Source organism: Camelus dromedarius, chromosome 8 (genome assembly GCF_036321535.1).
Source record: "Camelus dromedarius isolate mCamDro1 chromosome 8, mCamDro1.pat, whole genome shotgun sequence".
In the NCBI taxonomy this organism is placed as follows: Eukaryota; Metazoa; Chordata; class Mammalia; order Artiodactyla; family Camelidae; genus Camelus; species Camelus dromedarius.
Genome location: NC_087443.1, coordinates 23,301,628 through 23,320,794, shown reverse-complemented (window position 1 = coordinate 23,320,794; position 19,167 = coordinate 23,301,628). Strand labels below are relative to the sequence as shown.

The following is a 19,167-nucleotide window of genomic DNA, read 5'->3' as shown; positions in this document are numbered from 1 at the left end:
GAGCATTATTGCAGTCACTTCTTAATCTTCATTGGTTTTCCTCTAGATTTTCTTCCCTTAGTCACTCATCCATGCTACTGACTACTGGATACTTGAAACAGATTCTGTTATTATTTTAAAACCTTCTGTGGCTCCTTGTCGACGGAAGTTAGTTCCCCCTCTTCTTTTCCGCCTCCTGTCTGCACTTGCACTCTCGCTTTAGGGGATCCCTAGGGGATTCTAATGCACATCTGATGTTTCTGAGCACAGGACTACAGGATAAGGGTCAGATTTCTTATCAGTGCACAGAAAGTCCCCCATGAGCTGTGGCCCTCATCTTCTGTCATGGTTCCACGAAGATGAGCACCTCTTTGATGTCTCCGTGCCTTTGTACATGCTATTTGTTTCTTTCAGAAAACCATTCAACTTCTTAGCTATCTTGTTAAAACACTTCATCTTTTTAAAAAGCTCAGCATAGATGTCTCCTCTTCCAGGACAGCTTCTAGGTGTATTTTCATCATCTAACCATTCTCCATTTTATCTCTGTTCTCTGTTACCTGTCTTCCTTTACATTTTGCAGTTATTTTGTTGTAGTATGTGCTGTATTTTACTTTATTTGCTTTGTATTTGGTCCTCCTTGCTCCAAATCAAACTGATAGTCACTCAATAAATTGTTGAATGAATGATCAAGTAAAGCAAATAATTATTCAGTATTGACTCAGTTTTGATTGACCTATTTGGTTGGGCTTTTACATCAATTTAACTTATACAGAATATGCAAATAAGCAATTCAGATAGCATTCGCAAAGACAGAGTTATACCCCTAAAATGTCTTAGGAAATTGGTATTTTATTAAGTGTTTGTTCTTAGGAGTCAATAATAAGATTTGTTGATGATTTCATTATCTCAAATTTCTCTTTGTCTGAATATCTGAATGCACTTTATCTTTGAGCAACACAAGTTTGAATTGCGTGGGTCAACTTATGCATGGATTTTTTTTTTTCAGTAGTAGATACTATAGTACTGCATGATTGTGATTGGTAAAATTGGTGGATACAGAGGGACTAAGTACAGGGAGGACTGACTATAACTTATACTCTGATTTTTGGCTGCATGGACGGTCAGTGCCTCTAATCCCTGCATTTTTTTTCTCTAATGGTTTCATTTTTTCTCTTTGATATTTCTATTTGGATATTGTCCTTAGACACACCCCCCTCAACCCTAAAAATATCTTAAACTCATTCCCTACACTCCATCTTGACTTCTCCATTAGAGTTTTCTATATCACCATCTTATAAGTCACTAAGGTTTTTCTGCCATAACTAAATTTAAGTGTCACTTCTGTATCATTACTGAGTTCTATTGTAAGTCAATGAAAAAATTTTTGGCCACTTCCTGTGTTCCTGTTTGTTAGTACTAGTGATGAGAGGCCGAATGAGAGAAGATCTCAGTCCATGAATGATTATGATGCAATGTGATGAGTAGAATAATATAGTAATAGTAGAATATCTAGGGCACCCTGGGATTAGAGAATCTCTCTTTCATGTTCCTTGTAATTCTTACTTTGTCTACTGCCAGCCTCTTTCAGGCCCTCATTACTATGTTTAAATAATTATAAGAGTGCTTAACAGCTTGTTCTGCCGTAACTCTCTTGTCATTCTGGTTCTTCATGGATGCTGTCACTAGAGTAGTTGTCTCAAAAAGGAAAAAAAAAAAAAAAAGGTTACTGGGCTTAACTTCTTTCTCACAGAATGAAATCTAAACTAGAACAAAAATCTGGAATGCGAAGCCTTTGGCCCAGACTTTGTTTCTTGCCTTCTGCTACGTGAACCTTCCATTCCAGCAAAACTCTTTTACGTTCTGTTCCAAATATACTTCACACTCGTCCTTTTTTTGTTTCCCCTGGCCCAAGACGGTGTTTTTACTCTTGCTTCCTCTGCTTATTGAAATTGTATCTGTCCTTGGACATAGTTCCTAATTGTTAAATCCTGCGTGTGAACCGTTCAGATGATCGTGCACATGTTCCTGACGCCCTCTTTTCCTTCGCTTTCCATGGTAACACTCTCTCGTCTTTCTCATTCTTACCTCTTCTTTCTCACCTGTCATAACTAATGTTCATATTTCCTGGGGTTTCAGCTTGCTCTCTTTTTTCTTCATTCTGTTATGCTTTCTTGAACACATGTTACTTTTCATGATCTCATGTCTGTGTTCATGTTTGCAGCCCAGTTTCTTTCTTGAGCATTCCAGTCCTTAAGTTTGCTATTTAGAACGCCCATATGATCGTTTAGTGAAAAACCTGAAACTTAAAACATCAAAAATTAAGTACATGGTCTTCTCCAGATTAATGCATTCACTTCATTTCCTGTCTTGGTTAGTGATGCTGTCAGTCACTCAGTTACCAAAATTATAAACCTGGAAATTATCTTTCTATCCTCCTATCCCTCATTTCCTTCAGCTGTCAAATTTTGCTGATAGAGCTGTTTGTTCCCTCTCCTTTCCCTTTACTGTTTCCTTGGGCCAGGCTCTAATATCCTGAGTGGACCATTGTAAAAAGCCCCTTTGAAAGTAAGTCTTCTGCTTGGTCCTGGATATTCTGTAGGAAATGCATGTTGGTTGTGTCTTATAGGAATGCCAAAGGTAAAATAGTTTTGGGTCTGCCACCCTAGAATAGTGCTTGAACCATAGACTAAACCTTGTGTATCCATTAAAGGTCAGTTTGCTAAATATCTCTGTTAGGCAGCCTTATTAGGAAATTTACGCTTTTTACAAGAAGTTTGCTTAAGGGTCAGAAATATGATTTGTAAGGAGTAGTGAGGAAAGCAAGAAAAGATAAGTGCAAGAAATAATCTTGTAGGACATTTCCTTAATGAGCTAGGAAAGAGATGAAAAGTTTGACAGCAACACTTGAATGCTTTGTGTCCAAAAGCCAGTTAAGGAGCAGTTAAGTATAGGAAGATCTTGAAACAGAACAGATGACAATGGGAGCTTTAGTGTGGGGAATTGTAAGCTGATATATTTGAGTAGTACTTTGAAGAGATACTGTTTAACTGTCAATTGATACCCAGGAGAGGCTCCTGATACCATTGTTACATGTTCCCGGAAGATGCCAGCTTAATATGCTGATGCTGCAGATGTGGTAACGTAATCACTTTACCTCTACGTCCTCTAGTATGTTTCATAAGCACAGGTCATTAAGTATTGAATCATTATTTTTCTGAACCCAAATATAGTCACAGAAGAACTCTTTAGTTTCTTGGATTTCTTTTCTTGGTTTGCTCACAGATTTTAAAATTTGTCTTGCTTGTAACATTTAAAGAAGTCCAAATTTGCAGAAAAAAGCACTTTAAAACGTGAGCCCCTGATATTCTGGATGATTTAGCACATATTTCAGAATATTGAGTTTTACATGTTGTGAATATTTTGCAGGAGTGTCAAGTGTATTTTTGTCAGTCTTTGTTGTTGCTGCATTGTTGATCTTTACCTACATTCTGATAAGTTTAGGGTTTATGAGTCTGGCGCTAGATTCTCACTTGGAAATTACCTTGGAAAATCTATATGAGCATTCTGTATTGTAGCCTTTTGAAGTTTAGAGAGGGGTGTGTGTATCATTTTGGCTTATATTGTCCTGCCTAGGGAGCTCTTTTGTGGAGGAGGTAAGAAAGAAAGAAAAAAGTCTTCAGAGGGTTTTCTCAGGGTAGACCAACGTGGTGAGTGGGCATTTTGAGCAGAGAGCTGTCATGTAGCAGCCTTCAGGACATAGGGCATAGAACATTCCAGAGAGCAGAAATATAGATATACTTCATGGGAGATTGCAAATTGCAAGAAGCTTGTTGTCAGAGTCCTCACCTCTTGTTACACCATCTCTTTGTAGAGCTGATGTGTTTGATTGTCTCCCTGGTGGGGACACTGCTCTGAGTGATGGAAAAGACAAGATGGCTGCTTGGGGGAAAATATATATAAGATGGGTTGAAAAGAATTGAAATTATCTAGCACGAATAAAAGAAATCTAGGACTGATGGCTTAAAAAATTTTTTTAATAGGAAATAATTTCATATTCAGAAAAATGGCAAGTACAAAGAATATCTAAATAATCTTTATCCAGATTCACCTAAGCTTATCATTTGCTCTCTCGCACATGTACATATATATGTATATGTGTACATAATTGTCTGTATGTACATATGTTCTTGCATATGCGCACACACACGTGCCAAGCATTGGAGAGGAAGTTGTATACACTGTGAAGCTTTACCCCTAAATACTGTGACGTGTATTTTCTAAGAATAGGGATGGGGGTGTGTGTTTTTTTCTTTTAAATTGAAGTATAGTCAGTTTACAATGTTGTGTCAATTTCTGGTGTGCAGCATAATGTTTCAGTGATACATATACATACATGTATTCATTTTCATTATAGGTTACTACAAGGTATTGTATAGTTCCCTGTGCTGTACAGTATAAACTTGTTATTTATCTATTTTATATATAGTAGTTAGTATCTGCAAATTTCGAACTCCCTGGTTATCCCTTCCCGTTTAACCCATCAAGTGCTGTAGCTCCTGTCTCCCCCATTCATCTTGAACTCTTCTATTCCTTTCTGTCCATCAACTTCAGCCTACCTGTCCATCATCATATCTCATCTGGATTCCTTTCTGCCTAGCTTCTTAACTGATTCCCTGCTTCCTTGGTTTCTCCCTTTCAATTCATTCTCACATAACAGCCAGAGTGATCTTTTAGGAATGAAATCACATCATGTCACTCTCCTACTTGTAACCTTCAGTGGCTTTTCATTGCTCCAGAGTACTCTTTGCATAGCTAGCTCCTGTTCCTTAAGGTTTTGATTTATAAGTGGAGTGAAAATAAACAAGAGGATTTTTTTTCTCTGAAATAGTAACTGGGGAAGAATTCTGAGACGACAGAAAGAGAGATGGATAAATACTTTGTTTTTATGTTTGTGTGTAAGATTGTGCTGTCCATTATGGTAGCATCTAGCCACGTGTAGCTATTTAAAGTTAAATGAGTTAAAATTAAATAAAAATTCAGTTCCTTAGTCACCATAGTTACATTCTAAGGCTCAAGAGCGAGCTAGTGGCTACTGTACTGGACAGGGCAGATGTCAAACACTTTCATTACTGCAGAAAATTCTACGGTTAGTGCTAGAGTAAGCGATTGTATGGGGTGGGATTACTCATGAGAGTGAAGACAGACAAACTGGTGACTTGTGTGCGCACATTCCTTTTCAGGGTGAAGAGGCTAAATCTTGAATGTGAGGTGAGGGAGAGGATGTGAGTGAACGGGGCCCCAAGATACACAGTTCTGTATACTGGCCATCAGGTGACCGTGTCTACTCAGGTCAGCTGGTTATGGGGGAGAAGCACTGGGGGAAGGGGAAGAATTAGGGGAGCAGCCCTCTGGATGAGTGGCAGTCAGGGTATAAGGTTTTCTGTAAATACGATAGTGTGTTGGTAAGGTCTTTACATTTTAAGGAAAACCTGTGCAGGAAAAATTCTTAGACATTGCAATAAAATGTTTTATCCTTGGGTATTTTAAAACTTACAACGTTCAGAATGTTTTACATGCTGCACACACATACACATGACTGAAATGAAAGGGTCACGAAATACCTTCACTATGTGTAACGCCTTCTGATGTTTTCTGTTCTGTTCTGGGTAGCAAGGGTATTGATGCATTGTTAAGTAGGAAACAAGTTCTTTACGATATTACTACAATAAATCTAATTTCCAAAGTATACTATACAGTGACTCTGTGAAATGTTGCAAAATTAATTTTAAAAATCCAACTGAACATTATAAAAACTGCTAAACCTGTACCCATCTTAGGTTCTACAGTGGTTTTCCTTGTATGAGACACTTACAAAACCAGAAATGTTTACATAAAATAGTTATGTTTTGTAGTACCATTTCAGGTTTTAAAAAATATTGCAGGCAAATTTCTTACTCTGTCCCTAAGTCCACTGAATGTGATTCGCTTTGTTCCTTTGATCTGACGAGACCATTACTACACGCAGATGAAATCACTCCACATGAAGAGACTGAGTGTGTCACTGTTTTACAATCTTTAAGCTACCTTAATCTTTCATCGACAGCTTGATTATAGAATTCAGACAAAGCCTTTTGAGGTTATCTGCAACTTTTATCCTCTTTTGCTGGCGTTCTTCCTTATGGTGGTCCATTCCAGTATTATTTTGTAATTTACCCCAAATCACCTCTCTCTTTTTCACCTGTAGACAGTTTGGGTTTTGATTTCTCAGTTACATCAATCAGAATTTCCACTTGGTGTTTTTCCTTTTCGGATAGTCAATGCCCACATGTATTTCCAACATCTCTTTGCTTTCTATTTGTTCTATAGTAAGTTTTAGATTTCCCTGAACTTCACCTCCTACCTCTACAAAAATACCAGTCTTCCTTCATCTGTCCTCTTGTCTCATTGAAAATTTCCCAGCTGTCATTTTATAGTTTCATTTTTCCTTATTTGTTCCTTAACTTCCTTTTGATGATGAAACTGACTGGCTTCCAGTTCAGTATCTCCCTTTGCACTTAAGATTTCTTCCCCAAACTGCTTTTCAAAACTCCTCTCTGCGTCATCTGAATCAGATAGTTCTACTTGCAGTACTGTTATGTCATCTTCTTGTTTAGAGCTTGCTCTTCACTTTCCTCTGTTGATTTCTTATCCACTTCTAATTTCTTTAGGTGGTGAGAAGTAGCTTCGTTGACTTACGTTCTTTTTTGGTCGTAGTAGTTGTCTCATTCACATTCAGTGTCCCATTTTCTTGGCCTTAGCTATGTTTGCATAGAGGGTTATTTTAAGATACAGTTCCTATCCATATTATAATTCATTGTTAAAGAGTGAATTTTTTTTCTTACTGTGATATTCTTGAGAAAAGCTGCAATTTGTATATTTATTCTCGGTTCTTCAGAAGGCTCTGGTAATTGTCTTCTTCCCCTCTGGCTACATTTTTATCTCTTATTAGAGTTAAATTGAGCATCTTTTTCAGCTTTCTGTTTTCATCCCCCCAATCCTTTCCCTCACGTTCTTGTAAAAGTTTTCCTGAAGTATTAATTTCTTCAAAAAATAGATTATTCCTTGGGTTTTTCATTGAAATTGACTTTACTGTTACTTTGAATAATTCTTAGACATTTTTCTCTCATCTATTCTACACAACTTTTTACACCTACAGAAGAAGAAACAGATTTTGTGATTTGTGCTCCATGAATAAGTAAGTTTTCGCATATTTTTCTCTTCGAACCTGTTCACTGTCCTTGTTTAATTAATAACAATTTCCTGACTGTGCTGTACTGATTCTGTGCTTTTGTTTATGCTCTTTACTTAGGCTGTATTGCTTCTCACATGCAGCTTCTTTATTGTTATTTGCCATTCATCATTTGAGACCCAGCTCAAGCACTGCCTCCTCTATGAAGCTATTTATGAAACCCCCTTTTCCCAATTAAGCCGTTGTTATTTGTGCCCACATGTGCTACCCCATACTTTTCTATAGCAACTACAGTACTTCACTGTCCTCTCCTTGTCTCTGTGTCTTTTCCTCTGTATTGGAGTGTCTGTTGTATCCACAGCCTCTAGCACAGAGCCTGATTTGTAATAAATCTTTTAATAGATGTCTTCAAAAAGGCTTTCAATAAATATTTGATGACTGAATTAATGTATTCTAAGTCATTACCACAATGAAAACATGACTACTTTTGCCAGATCATAAACTTCTCCTAGCAGGCATTGTATCTTACCTTGTTTTATTTTAGGATCTTGTCTCATAGATGCTTAGTAAAAAGGTGTAGTAATCTGAGGTAGAGGTGTGCAGTGAATTAGGTGGGGCTTCCCTCCAGAGGAACAAGTTGGATTGTGTTAGTCCTAAGAACAGTAAGATTGCTCTTATATTAAATTGTCCTCATGCCTTACATCATGATCAATTTACAGATGCAAACATTGTATCTAACTTTAATCACTTTGATTTTTGTCAAATCAAGGAGATTCTCAGTGTCAGTACCTCTTAGGATTGATTGAATACCATTAACTAGTTTGAGGATTTTTTTGCTTTTTAAAAATGTTGAAGTACGGGTGTCCTAGTTCCGTTAAAAGTTGCAGAGTAATTATCTAAAATACTTTGTAATTAAATCACACAAAGAGCCAGCATTTAAAGAGCACAATCAGGCAGACTCATTGTGTTATGTCCTATTTCTTTTGTAATTTAGTTTTATGCCAAAAGTTTTAGTTCCTTAAAAAAAAACAACTGAAGAGTTAGGTGTCATGGATGTGGCATTGAGATTCCAAATTAGAATAAATTTTTAGGCAAGAAGGAAGCCATCAGGAAAGAGATTGGCTCCTTCATTGGGCTTACCCAGTGTGGTTTGTGGAAGGCTGGGAAAAAATCGTCATAAACTTGGGTACCTTTCTACCTAGGAAAATAGGAGCTCATAAACAGAAGCTTATAAGCCAGTTCTGTAGGACCTCAGATACTAGTTAAAATATACTGCCTATTTTGTGCCTGGCCGTGTTAATGCTTTATATGTATAAATGTTTATATTGTAGATTTGAGGTAAAACTAACAAAATTCTCAGAAAGTCACTGTTAAGGGATATGCTGTTCTTGCTTTCAACCTACATTCGTAAAATGCCAATTATGTGCCAGCCCATGTCCAGTGAGGAAACAGGTGAGTGAAAGACATAGTTTGTATTCTCAAAGAACTTAGTCTCCAGTGAAGGGAGCATATAAATCTGGAGTGGTCTGAGGAGCACTTTCTGGCGTGTTGACAAGAAATAGGAGTCCCCATTCATTTGAGAGCCCTATGGAGTTATTGAGTTTTACCTGAATTAAATAATAAAATTTGGAGAGAGAGCGTTTATGGTTTGACAGGGGAGCTTCTGGTTCCTCTTTACCTGCTAGTACTGTCCTTGTCCCTCAAAATTTCAGAAAGTAATATACATTCAATCTATGGTTAATAATATCATTTAATGTTCTTAAACCCCAAAGTCATTATGAGCCCATCTTTCACAAGTTACTTTGGTCCCTGTCTGCATGAGTGGCTAGAGGACAAAAAAGGTCAGCTTGATCCAATAATAGGGTTTGTGTTGAGCTTGGTGTGCACTCTAAAACCATGAAGAATCTGGAATGAAGTTGTATTGTTTTAAAGTTTTACTTTTATTTATGTTTGGTTTTGGTTTGGGGGAGGTAATTAGGTTTATTTATTTACCTATTTATTTTAATGGAGGTACTGTAGACTGAATCCAGGACCTCATGCATGCATGCGCTCTACCACTGAGCTATATACCCTTTCCCCTAAATCTTTACTTTTGAAGGTGTCATTTTGCTTATTTAATTGCTATAATCAAGCCTTTGAATCAGCTTGACACAGATGACAGCCAGAAAAAACATGGGAGAAGGGGATATGGGAGAAGTGCTTGAGTAACATAAAGTAAAAAAAAAAAAAAAAAAAAAAGATGTAGTTATCTTTACAAATGACTGATAGGGGCATGTAGTCATCAGCATTGTTGTTCAGTTCATTGCTCTTGGACTCTGGTGAATTTATGCCTATGTAAAAATCCCTAAAATGCATGCAATTCATATTTTCTAAAAAGCTATTTGAAAAACTAAAAAAAGAATGTAAGTGGGTGGTTGCTCAGATGATAAAGTAATGAATATGAAAGGAGGTTGAAAAAGTGAAAGTTTTTACTTGTTCCTCTGCAAAAACTTCTTTAATCAATACCTAGATTCTTCAGTCTTCTTTTCGAACCTTAGCTATCCAGTTCCTTCCTTCACTCTTGTCCCTAGCTATCAGTAAACCTCTCAGAATATTTCATTACTTTGTCAGGAGGACAGTCTTCATGGATCCCAAAATGAGGTAGACTTGAACCTGAATTCTCTTCAATAGTTTATGAACTTGTGACATTATTGGCAGATAGCAAGACCCTTAAATTAGGAGGCCCACCAAAGTGTGGGTCCTTGCCTGCCAGCTGGAAAGAATTCACAGCTGAGGCAGAGGGACAGAGTGAAAACTGCTTTTATTTCTCAAAGGAGGAAAAGGAAGGAAAGTACTCTAGCAGGGAGAAGGAAGTAAAGTTCTCAAGTGAGGAAAAGGCACTTGTGTGGGGAGCCGCAGCCAAGATGGCCAGTAAGGGCAGCTACGACCTGTGGATTTTTATGGGAGGCTTTTGCCATCATGTCCTCCTACCTGGTGTGACAGAGCCAGTCAGTCCTCCTTTGAGCTTTTCAGTCCTTGTACAGGCTTTTCCGGTTATTGTCCTGGCATTCGTCAGCTGTCATGGTACTGGTGGGTGTGTCATTTAGCATGTTAATACATTACATTGAGTGTATGATGAAGCCTGAGATCCGCTGGAAGTCAAATACTCCACCATCTTGGGCTCCATAGGTTCTAACCAGTCTTGTTTCTGTCTGTAGCTGCCCCCTGAGACTTAGATAAGAGTAATTGGTTTCTATTTGAGGGAGGGGCAAGGGTATGATCCTGGGGGCAACAGATTTGGTAACAAAAAGGAAAATTGCTTTTAATCAAAATGCCTGCAGTCTGGTAGACCCAGCATCTCCCCCACCCCCACCATAAACTATCTCCAAAGATTCTGTTCAGCCATGACTGTTTTAAAGGGAAATGAAGGAATTATCTCAGTTAATCTCTGAGATAGGTAGTCAGAGTCCTTGCCATGCCCCGGTGCCTGCAGGCTTGTCCTAATCAACGGCTTGAGCCTGCTCTTCTGTGACTCAGGGAGGCCTGGGAGACTTCAGCTTTTCTATAAACAAGAGGCAAGGATGGGGTTGGGGGTGGGTGGCGCCAACAGGGTCCTGCTCGGTATCGACATTGAACAAGTATTTTAGCCCTTCTGAATCCTGGTTTATCTGTTTAAAGTGGGATGAAATCTACCACCTTATAATGTTAGGAAGATTAAACAATTAACAAGGATAAAGTGGTAAGCATGGTACCAGTCATGTAAGTGCCTACTAATATTTGCGCCTTTTCCTTTCTTATCCAATTGTAGATTCCTTTTCAGACAAAACATTTTGATTTACAATTTTTTAAAAAAGGCATTTGTAAGTAGTTTTGAAAATTCTTTCAAAAGTGAACCACCATACTTTAAATGTGCTTTATTTAAAAAAAATTATTCTTACAGAAGGTAACTTAGAAAATCTCAGGCATTTCTAAGCCCTGTACCAGGTATTATTCTTAGTTCAGCGTTAAATTAAAGCTCACAGACAATGTTGAAGTATTTCAGAGATTATATCATTAGATGATGTAGCCAACATCTACTTTTTCAAGTTGTTATGACTGCATTTTTTAATTGCTTAACCGAGTGCATATCAGGTAAAGTGCATCAAAGACAGCGTAACTACTAAAATGAAGCAGACTCACAATGTCTGTTTCATTTCATTTCAAAGCAATAAGCAAATGTAGGAGAACATTTTCATGAATATTTAAAGACAAAAGGCAGCTCATCAACAAATGAAGTAACAATATTCATCATATAAGCAGATTTGGAAACTTTGCAGTTGAGCTGTCAGAATAGCTTAGTCTTAAGGCCACAGTCCAACATGATAGATATCATTTATGTTGCAATTATTTGTGCATTTAGAAATCAATAAATATTCTTGATAGGAAATAGTGCATTCATATTCTAATTTTTTTCCCCCAAGTGATAGAACCCCAAACACTTGGTAGTAACACTTTCTTCTGGGCATATCTTGTGCCTCTGAGTTATTAATACTTAACATGTTCTTGGGAGATAACATATATTACTCTCATTTTAGACAGTCAGGTAGAAGTACAAAGAAGTGAAAGAACAGAATGTTCCGTTTTACTTGTGGCTGGCAGGAAAATGTTAAAGCCCTTCTGACTCACAGACTGACTCACCAGAGGGCAGAATCTTCGATACGTGTTATTTAGTGATATGCAGAATGACCCTTACATCTAATATCATTACCAGCTTTCTTAGGGTCATCCTGAAAGTATTTGTAGGTGTGGAGTTTTGCGGTAAAGGTCATTATCAGAAAATGGGGGTGGCAGTCATCTGGCGTGGATAAGCTGTTGTGGCAGGTATTGCTGTTTGGTCGTGGTTCTTTTCTGCAGAGTCTAGATTGCACCTCAGAATCCTTCCCAACATATTGCTCAAGGCAGCTACTAACAATTAATCACAGGCCGGAATGCAATTACTTTTCAGGCTTGACTTACTATTTACTAAATTAATTTGCACTAAGAGATTATGAATTTACTTGAAAGTTGAGAGTCTATCATATTCGTGGTCCTATCAGGCCCCAAAGTATATGGGCTTCAGTTTATGCTCTCATACTTTCTTATGGGTCAAATAGACATGCACATGATTGTAAGACAGATTACCTGTATTATTGGTATGAAGGGAATAGAGAAGGATGCAAGATTAATTTTAGCTGGGAAGATTTGTGAGTGTAGTGATTTTGGATTTTGAGGGTAGGACCTTCACGGTAGTCCTTACAGCTTTAGCAAAAGCATAGGAAGTAGAAACTACAGGATGGATTTTGGGGAATGACAGTGTATCTTGGCTTGAATGTATAGTAACTCTGCAGTGATAGGGTAGAAACGAATAGAGAAGCTTGATCTCTGTGCAGTGGATTTTGGGTTTTATTTTATTGTTCGTAGGCTACGCATGGTTTTTAATCGTAGAATGACATGATCAGATCTGTGCTTTGAGAGTGGCTGTTGACAGTTTGACTAGAAGTGGGGTCAGAATCTTGATAACATAGCAAGCCTTTGTAGTAATGCAGAAAGAGATGGTGAGGGTAAGAACTAGAATTATGGAATGGAAATGGTGAATTTAATAAAATTTTAACAATAAAATTGATAAGTGAAACATTAAATTGAGATTGAAGTCGAGAAATTTAAATGGTAATTTATGAAAAAATAATGTCTATTGACTAAAAAAAATCCTTTTTTCCCCAAACATCCATTTTTATGTTTTTTAAGTATATTTTATATAATATTTAACAGAATTTTAAATAATTTTTTGGCTAGATTGAGCCTTTGTTAAGAGTCTTGTTTGATACTGAATAAATTTTTTTTAAATGCAGTTTTTTCGTTAAAACTTTTTAAACAGCAATTGTATGAGCATATTTAAAATATTTAAACAGTAATTATTTAAAGGTGAAAAGAAGTCTTCCCTTCACCTAATTCTCACTTCCCTAATGGTAATCACCATTAACAGTTTGTTAAATATACAGGTGCACACACATCTCTGTGTAATCTTTTTCTTTCTTTCTTTCTTTCTCTTTTCTTTCTTTCTTTCTCTCTTTCTCTCTCTCTTTCTTTCTTTCTTTCTTTCTCTTTCTTTCTTTCTTTCTTTCTTTCTTTCTTTCTTTCTTTCTTTCTTTCTTTCTTTCTTTCCTTCTTTCCTTCTTTCTTTCTTTCTTTTTCTTTCTCTGTCTCTCTTTCTCTGTCTCTCTTTCTTTCTTTCTTTCTCTCTTTCTTTCTTTCTACCTACCTACCTACCATGTTACTTTTATAAAAATGGGATCCAGTGTACAAGATCTTGAAGTAGCAAAAATGAACATGTTCATTTACTTGTCCTGAAGGTTGTCTTTCTGTAGTATACAATAACAAAAAGCAAAAGCATATAAACTTGAAATTTTGCATAGTAATCAAAATTTTAGTATTCTATCTTACTTAGGAATGATCTAGCAAGCCAATGATTATCTGTTAATTAATTCAGTTTAATATTAGTCTAAGGTTTTCAATTGCCTTAAAGTTCTTTGAAGTTATCTGTAAGCTGGTATACTATATAAAGCATAATTACTGTTGAAATAAAAAATTTGTCAGAATAATCATTCAGTTTGAATACAGTTTTACATTTTCATAATCTGAAACATGGTGTATGAGTAATATTGGCTTATTTGATCAATAAGCCTATATACATTTTACAAAGTTACTCTAGTGGAATTGAAATGTATGCTTATACTTAACTGGTAAAAGAAGCAAAAGATAAACATATTTTATTAACTAGTTTTGTTCTCCATTTACCTTATTAATTTTATGAACTTGGCTCTTAAAACCTTTCTGAGTTAATTTCTATAAGAATAATTTTAAAAAGTATAACACATGTAAAATATTAGAATATCAGTTTCATTGTTTTCTCAGAATTTTGGTAATGTTCAGTTTATATAAATAGTGCATTTTTATCTCTATAAGCCAGTCAGAACGGAGCTGCTTTTAGAGATGTATAATCCAATTTATTAATACCCTTTCTGAGTAGGAAAGCATTATGTACTCACAATGAGAGGTAAAGACCTTTTTAAATTAATAGACATATAGCCTTATAGACACTGAGAGAGCTTATCTTTTCTAATACTACAATTTCACCCTGGCTGCAGAGTCAATTCAGAAACCCGAACTTTGATCTTTCCAGACACCAAAGAGCTTTTCTCCTTCCTAGTTGGCGTGAAATTCTTAATTGATTTGAGCTCAAGATAGGTAAACAAGAGAGCTAAATGAACAAATAACTAATGAAACAGATTCTCCTTTTTCTCTCACCCAACACAGAGTAGATATGTGTATACCATTAATTTGTTTACAGATCACTGAATGGCAGTCCATAAAATCAAATTCTCTATCATTATTGTCACCAATGGGGAATAACTTATTTACTGCAAATAAACTGAAACAAAAACAAAACAAAATTTACAAAGTGGAAAGTTAAAGTAGGAAGCAAAATTAGCAAAGTTCTATTGCTCTTAATTCACTTCTGGGAGACAAGAAAAAATATACCCATGAGGTGTGCTGTTCTGGCAAAGAAATTACCTAGCTGTGTCAGGTGAGTATCTTGGTGCAACTTCCAAAACTATTAAGGAATAAGCTTTAGAAGAGAATTAAATCATAACCCCCATTTCATTATAAAATGAACACATATTGAAGATTTTATTTATCTTATTATTAATGAGGGAGTCAGAGGTATGTTATAGCTGGTTCAAAGGAGAATGTAAAGAACAGGTACATTTACTGATCAGGAATATTGAAGTGAATTTGCAAATGGATGCAAAACTGACTTCTTCCGCCATGGTGGAAGCCAACTGAAATGGGCAGAATTGATTTGTATTGTCTGTAGACAAGAATTGTTTGCTTTCCCATTAGTTTTCTACATGTTAACCTCCATCTTTACAGAATTGTAAAATAGCCCAATGACAATTCCTATAGGTTTTAATTATCTCTAGAGGCTGCAGCATTTCATTGGAAGGATCTTTTTTGTTTATTCAAAAGTCTTAACATTTTCTTTACAAAGTAAATTTTTTTCAGTCTGTATTCCTGAAGAATTATTTCTTTATCCTTGATATTTTATTAGTTTAATTTGGATATGTATTTGGACCTATGGTTTAGTGTATTTTTCTTTCCCTTCTGTAGATTTTTTTTTTCCACCTTTCTTTTAGGGATATTTTCTATTATGTCTGCCTGCTTTTTCTCTTCTGTTTGCTTAGTTATTCTGCTTCAGGAATACTAATTATCTTTCAGTCTCTGTCCTACATATTTTATCTAATTGCCTTGGTATCTTTGTCCTTTTTTCTCCTCAATACTTAGGTTGTCTTAGATTTTCCCCTTTGCCATTTATTTGTTTTCAGTCTTTGGTTCTTTTTCTTGCTTTTTTTCAGATTCATTGTTCTTCCTGATTGATTTCCTTAGCTCCATAACTTTTCTTTTCGATGTACCTGTTTTGTCTTTTAATCTTTGAGCTTTTGATTTTAAATGTATGTTTTTACTAGGTTGTTCTGTTACAGAGAATTCACTGGGGATTCCCTTATTTTCTTGTGTTACGTTTTCTTTCAGACAAGGTTCTTCTTCTGTGTGCTGTAGTCATTATTTGTCTCTCTCCTTTCACCCTCTTGACTTGGATGGCGAAGTCAAGACTCTGTATCTGCCCTAACGTGGGTGAATTCTCCTTGACACCTTTCCCAGCTTAGCCGTGACTTTGTCTCCTCCTTTGACTGCACCCCCTCAATACACCCTTTGGGCGGTGTGTGTTATTCTCTGTCTGCTTCTCTGTAGTTGAAGGGTATAAGGTGGCATTGGCAGGAGAGCTCTCCTGGGGCCCCAGGCTCTCCCGTCTCCTTAGATTTTGTTAAGTGTCCTGTACTGGCCCTATTCCATCCTGCGGAGGGTGTAACATTTCTAGAGGTTTCAGACCCTTCCCTCAACTCAGAAGAGTACCTTGGAAGTCGACAGACTCTGGTGGCCAAACTGCCTCAGCTGACGTTTCAAAGCTTCTGGGCTAAAGGTATTCTGGGCTTTTCTAGGGCATGCCACATAGGGTTTTTCTTTCCAAACTGGAAAATATTTATTAAATTTTTCACCTTTTATTAACTCACCAAATTTTTCTCATTACTGCTTCTAGGCAGTATAATCAGACTAGGAGCCAGACCACACTGTACAGAATCTTTTTCTGGCCACTACTTTGTAAAATTTAGAGGTTCTTAGTTTAAGCATCTTCTTGTTTGACGGAAAAATTTTTAGGCTGAAAAATTACACACTCACACACACAAGTGTGTGTATATTCTGTCCTTTTTATTAGTTATTGGGGTAGGAAGTTCTGTAATTCTGTTTCACTCCACTGTCTTTACTTGAAAGTCTGTATGGTTTTCTGAATGTTTACGTCAGACATAATTAATAATGTATGCATTCTAGAAAGCCTCTAATTCTTAAGATCAGGGACGACTTGAAATCGATTTTTTTAAATTAAAAAAACAAAACCAACAAATTAAAGACGATGTTTTAAGATCTCTCTATATATATATCTAAAAAAATCAACGACCCCAAGGCATGCGTTTTTCTTTTATTTGAATTTTGCTCTTGTGTGTGGTCTTACAAAATTTTTGTATAACTGCAGTGAGCGTGTAGTGACCGTATTATATTCCTGTTAATACTAGGACATTTTAATGTTTTTATCTCATCTTTGTAATCTCATCATGTGATATAATTTATTAAGTAGTTACTCAAACAGAAGACATTGGTTTCTAGTTTTATGCTCTCGTTTGTTTGTTGAATCTTTTTGTGTTTGTTGTTTTTTATTGTCTCTAAAATAAAATTGAGAGGTTAGATTAATGGACTAATCAATGTTTATTAACTCACTGTACTTCTTACCCTGGCACTAACTGTAGTGCATGTTTATATTGCTGGGTAGAAATTCTTTTGAGGTAGTTGCTTAAAATGACAGCTGATAATGTCAGCTCTTAATACCAAAAGACTCTTTTTGGTGCTGTTCTGTTCTTTACCTACATCCTTCTCATAAATTTAAAAATGAAAGTTTTAAAATGTATCCCAGTTTTTATAAGCTCATGTGTGCTTTAAAAACAACAACAACAACAAATCAAAAGCTTTTATTTTTAAAGGAGATAATATTACCCAAAGTGAAAAAATAATTTGGATTGGAAATTGGAAGATGTGCTATAGAAGTTTTTTTAATACAGATTTGGTAGTCTAATTTTATTATTTCTTGATTTTGCTATCATCATTCATAGCCCAAGGTTATAAAAGTGCTTACAAAAATGTTCTTTGTTTTCTTCTAACATAAAGTTGTTAATTCGTGCATTCAGTATTTATTGAGTTCTATAGGAATCATGAGTAGCTTATGGGCTTTGGTGCATTTAATTATGTAAGAATATGCATTCATATTGTGCAATAATCCATGTAATTATCCTTATTTAGGAATGTTTAATCTACTTTTTTGTCTCCTCAGATTCTGTCAAATTTTAAGAACAAATGCACCTTATAGCTCATGGAAGAAAAAACACAAATCAAGACTTTTTTGGGTTCCAAGTTGCCAAAGTATGGAGCAAAATCTGTGAGAAGTACACTGCAGCCAATGCCAAATGGGAAACCTGTTAATTTATTGGGAACTTCCAAGAGTAGCAACGCCAAAAGTTACATCAAAAGTAATGGCACTGATTGTTCGTCATCCCATTCATTTAATTGGAGAACGGCAAATAAATACCAGTTCAGTGCGCAAAGTCCCGAAGAGCCTAGCAGTACTCAGAGTTCACATGATAGCGTAACTGATCCTGAGAAACATGCACCTGCTCAAGGAATGTTTGATAGAAATGGGATAAAGGGAGGTCTGAAAAGTATTTCTTTACTCACATCAAAGTTAGTAAAGCCACCCACTATGTTTGTGTCATCTACAGAGGAGTTAAACCAGAAGTCTTTGTCTGGACCATCTAATTTGGGTAAATTCACCAAAGGCACATTATTAGGAAGGACTTCATATGCTTCGGTCAGTGCTCCAAAGTCACAGTTGAATGGCTTTTATGGAAACCGGTCAGCTGGTAGCATCCAAAGGCCTAGAGCAAACTCCTGTGCCACCCGCAACAGTTCTGGAGAAAGCTTAGCACAATCCCTAGACAATATTAAATCTCTTGCTTGTGAAAAAATGGTAAGGTCACAAAGTTTTTCACATTCCATTCAGAATTCATTCCTTCCACCTTCATCTATAACCAGATCACATTCCTTCAATAGAGCTGCAGATCTTACAAAGCCTTATCAGAGCCAACAACTACCCATTAGAGTGCCTCTGAGGTCAAGTATGCTAACCAGAAATTCCCGGCCGTCAGAAGTACTCAATGGGAATGAACATTTAGGGTATGGGTTTAATAGGCCTTATGCTGCTGGTGGAAAGAAGCTGGCTTTACCGAATGGTCCGGGTGTAACTTCCACTTTGGGTTATAGAATGATTCATCCCTCTCTACTGAAATCAAGCCGACCTCCGTTTTCTGGGACTATCACAGTTGATGGCAATAAAAATTCACCTGCTGACGTGTGTATAGAGGAAGATGCTGCCCTTGTGGCTAATGACAGAGCTACTGAAAAAAACCAAGAACGAATTGAAAATGCTAATTATAGAACAGAAAATGACCAGACCATGAAGCACGATGCTAAAATTAGATACCTGAGTGATGATGTGGATGACATTTCCTTGTCTTCTCTGTCATCTTCTGATAAAAATGATTTAAGTGAAGACTTTAGTGATGATTTTATAGACATAGAAGACTCCAACAGAACTAGAATAACTCCAGAAGAAATTTCTCTCAAAGAAGAAAAGCATGAAACTGTACCACCAAAGGACATATTTGATACCCCCAAGGAAAATGAAAAATCCTTCAGTAAAACTGATGAATGGATTGATATAAGTGTCTCTGGTAAATATTAAT

General features: G+C 36.4%; 1 protein-coding gene across 8 annotated transcripts in view; it reads left to right on the top strand.

The window, feature by feature from the left end:
• Nucleotides 1-19,167, top strand: part of CCSER2 (coiled-coil serine rich protein 2) — a 122,982-nt gene that overhangs the window by 9,481 nt on the left and 94,334 nt on the right. For 6 of the 8 annotated variants that reach the window (XR_010381908.1, XM_031461028.2, XM_031461033.2 and 3 more), the window contains exon 2: nt 17,700-19,155. Coding sequence is in view for 7 of the 8 variants with exons in the window: in XM_031461028.2 (XP_031316888.1) it covers nt 17,739-19,155 (1,417 nt within the window). In the remaining variant the exon portion in view is untranslated. Of the gene's footprint in view, nt 1-5,219; nt 5,329-17,699; nt 19,156-19,167 lie in introns of all 8 variants that reach the window. The other 2 variants (XM_064487983.1, XM_031461030.2) reach the window with 2 other exon arrangements.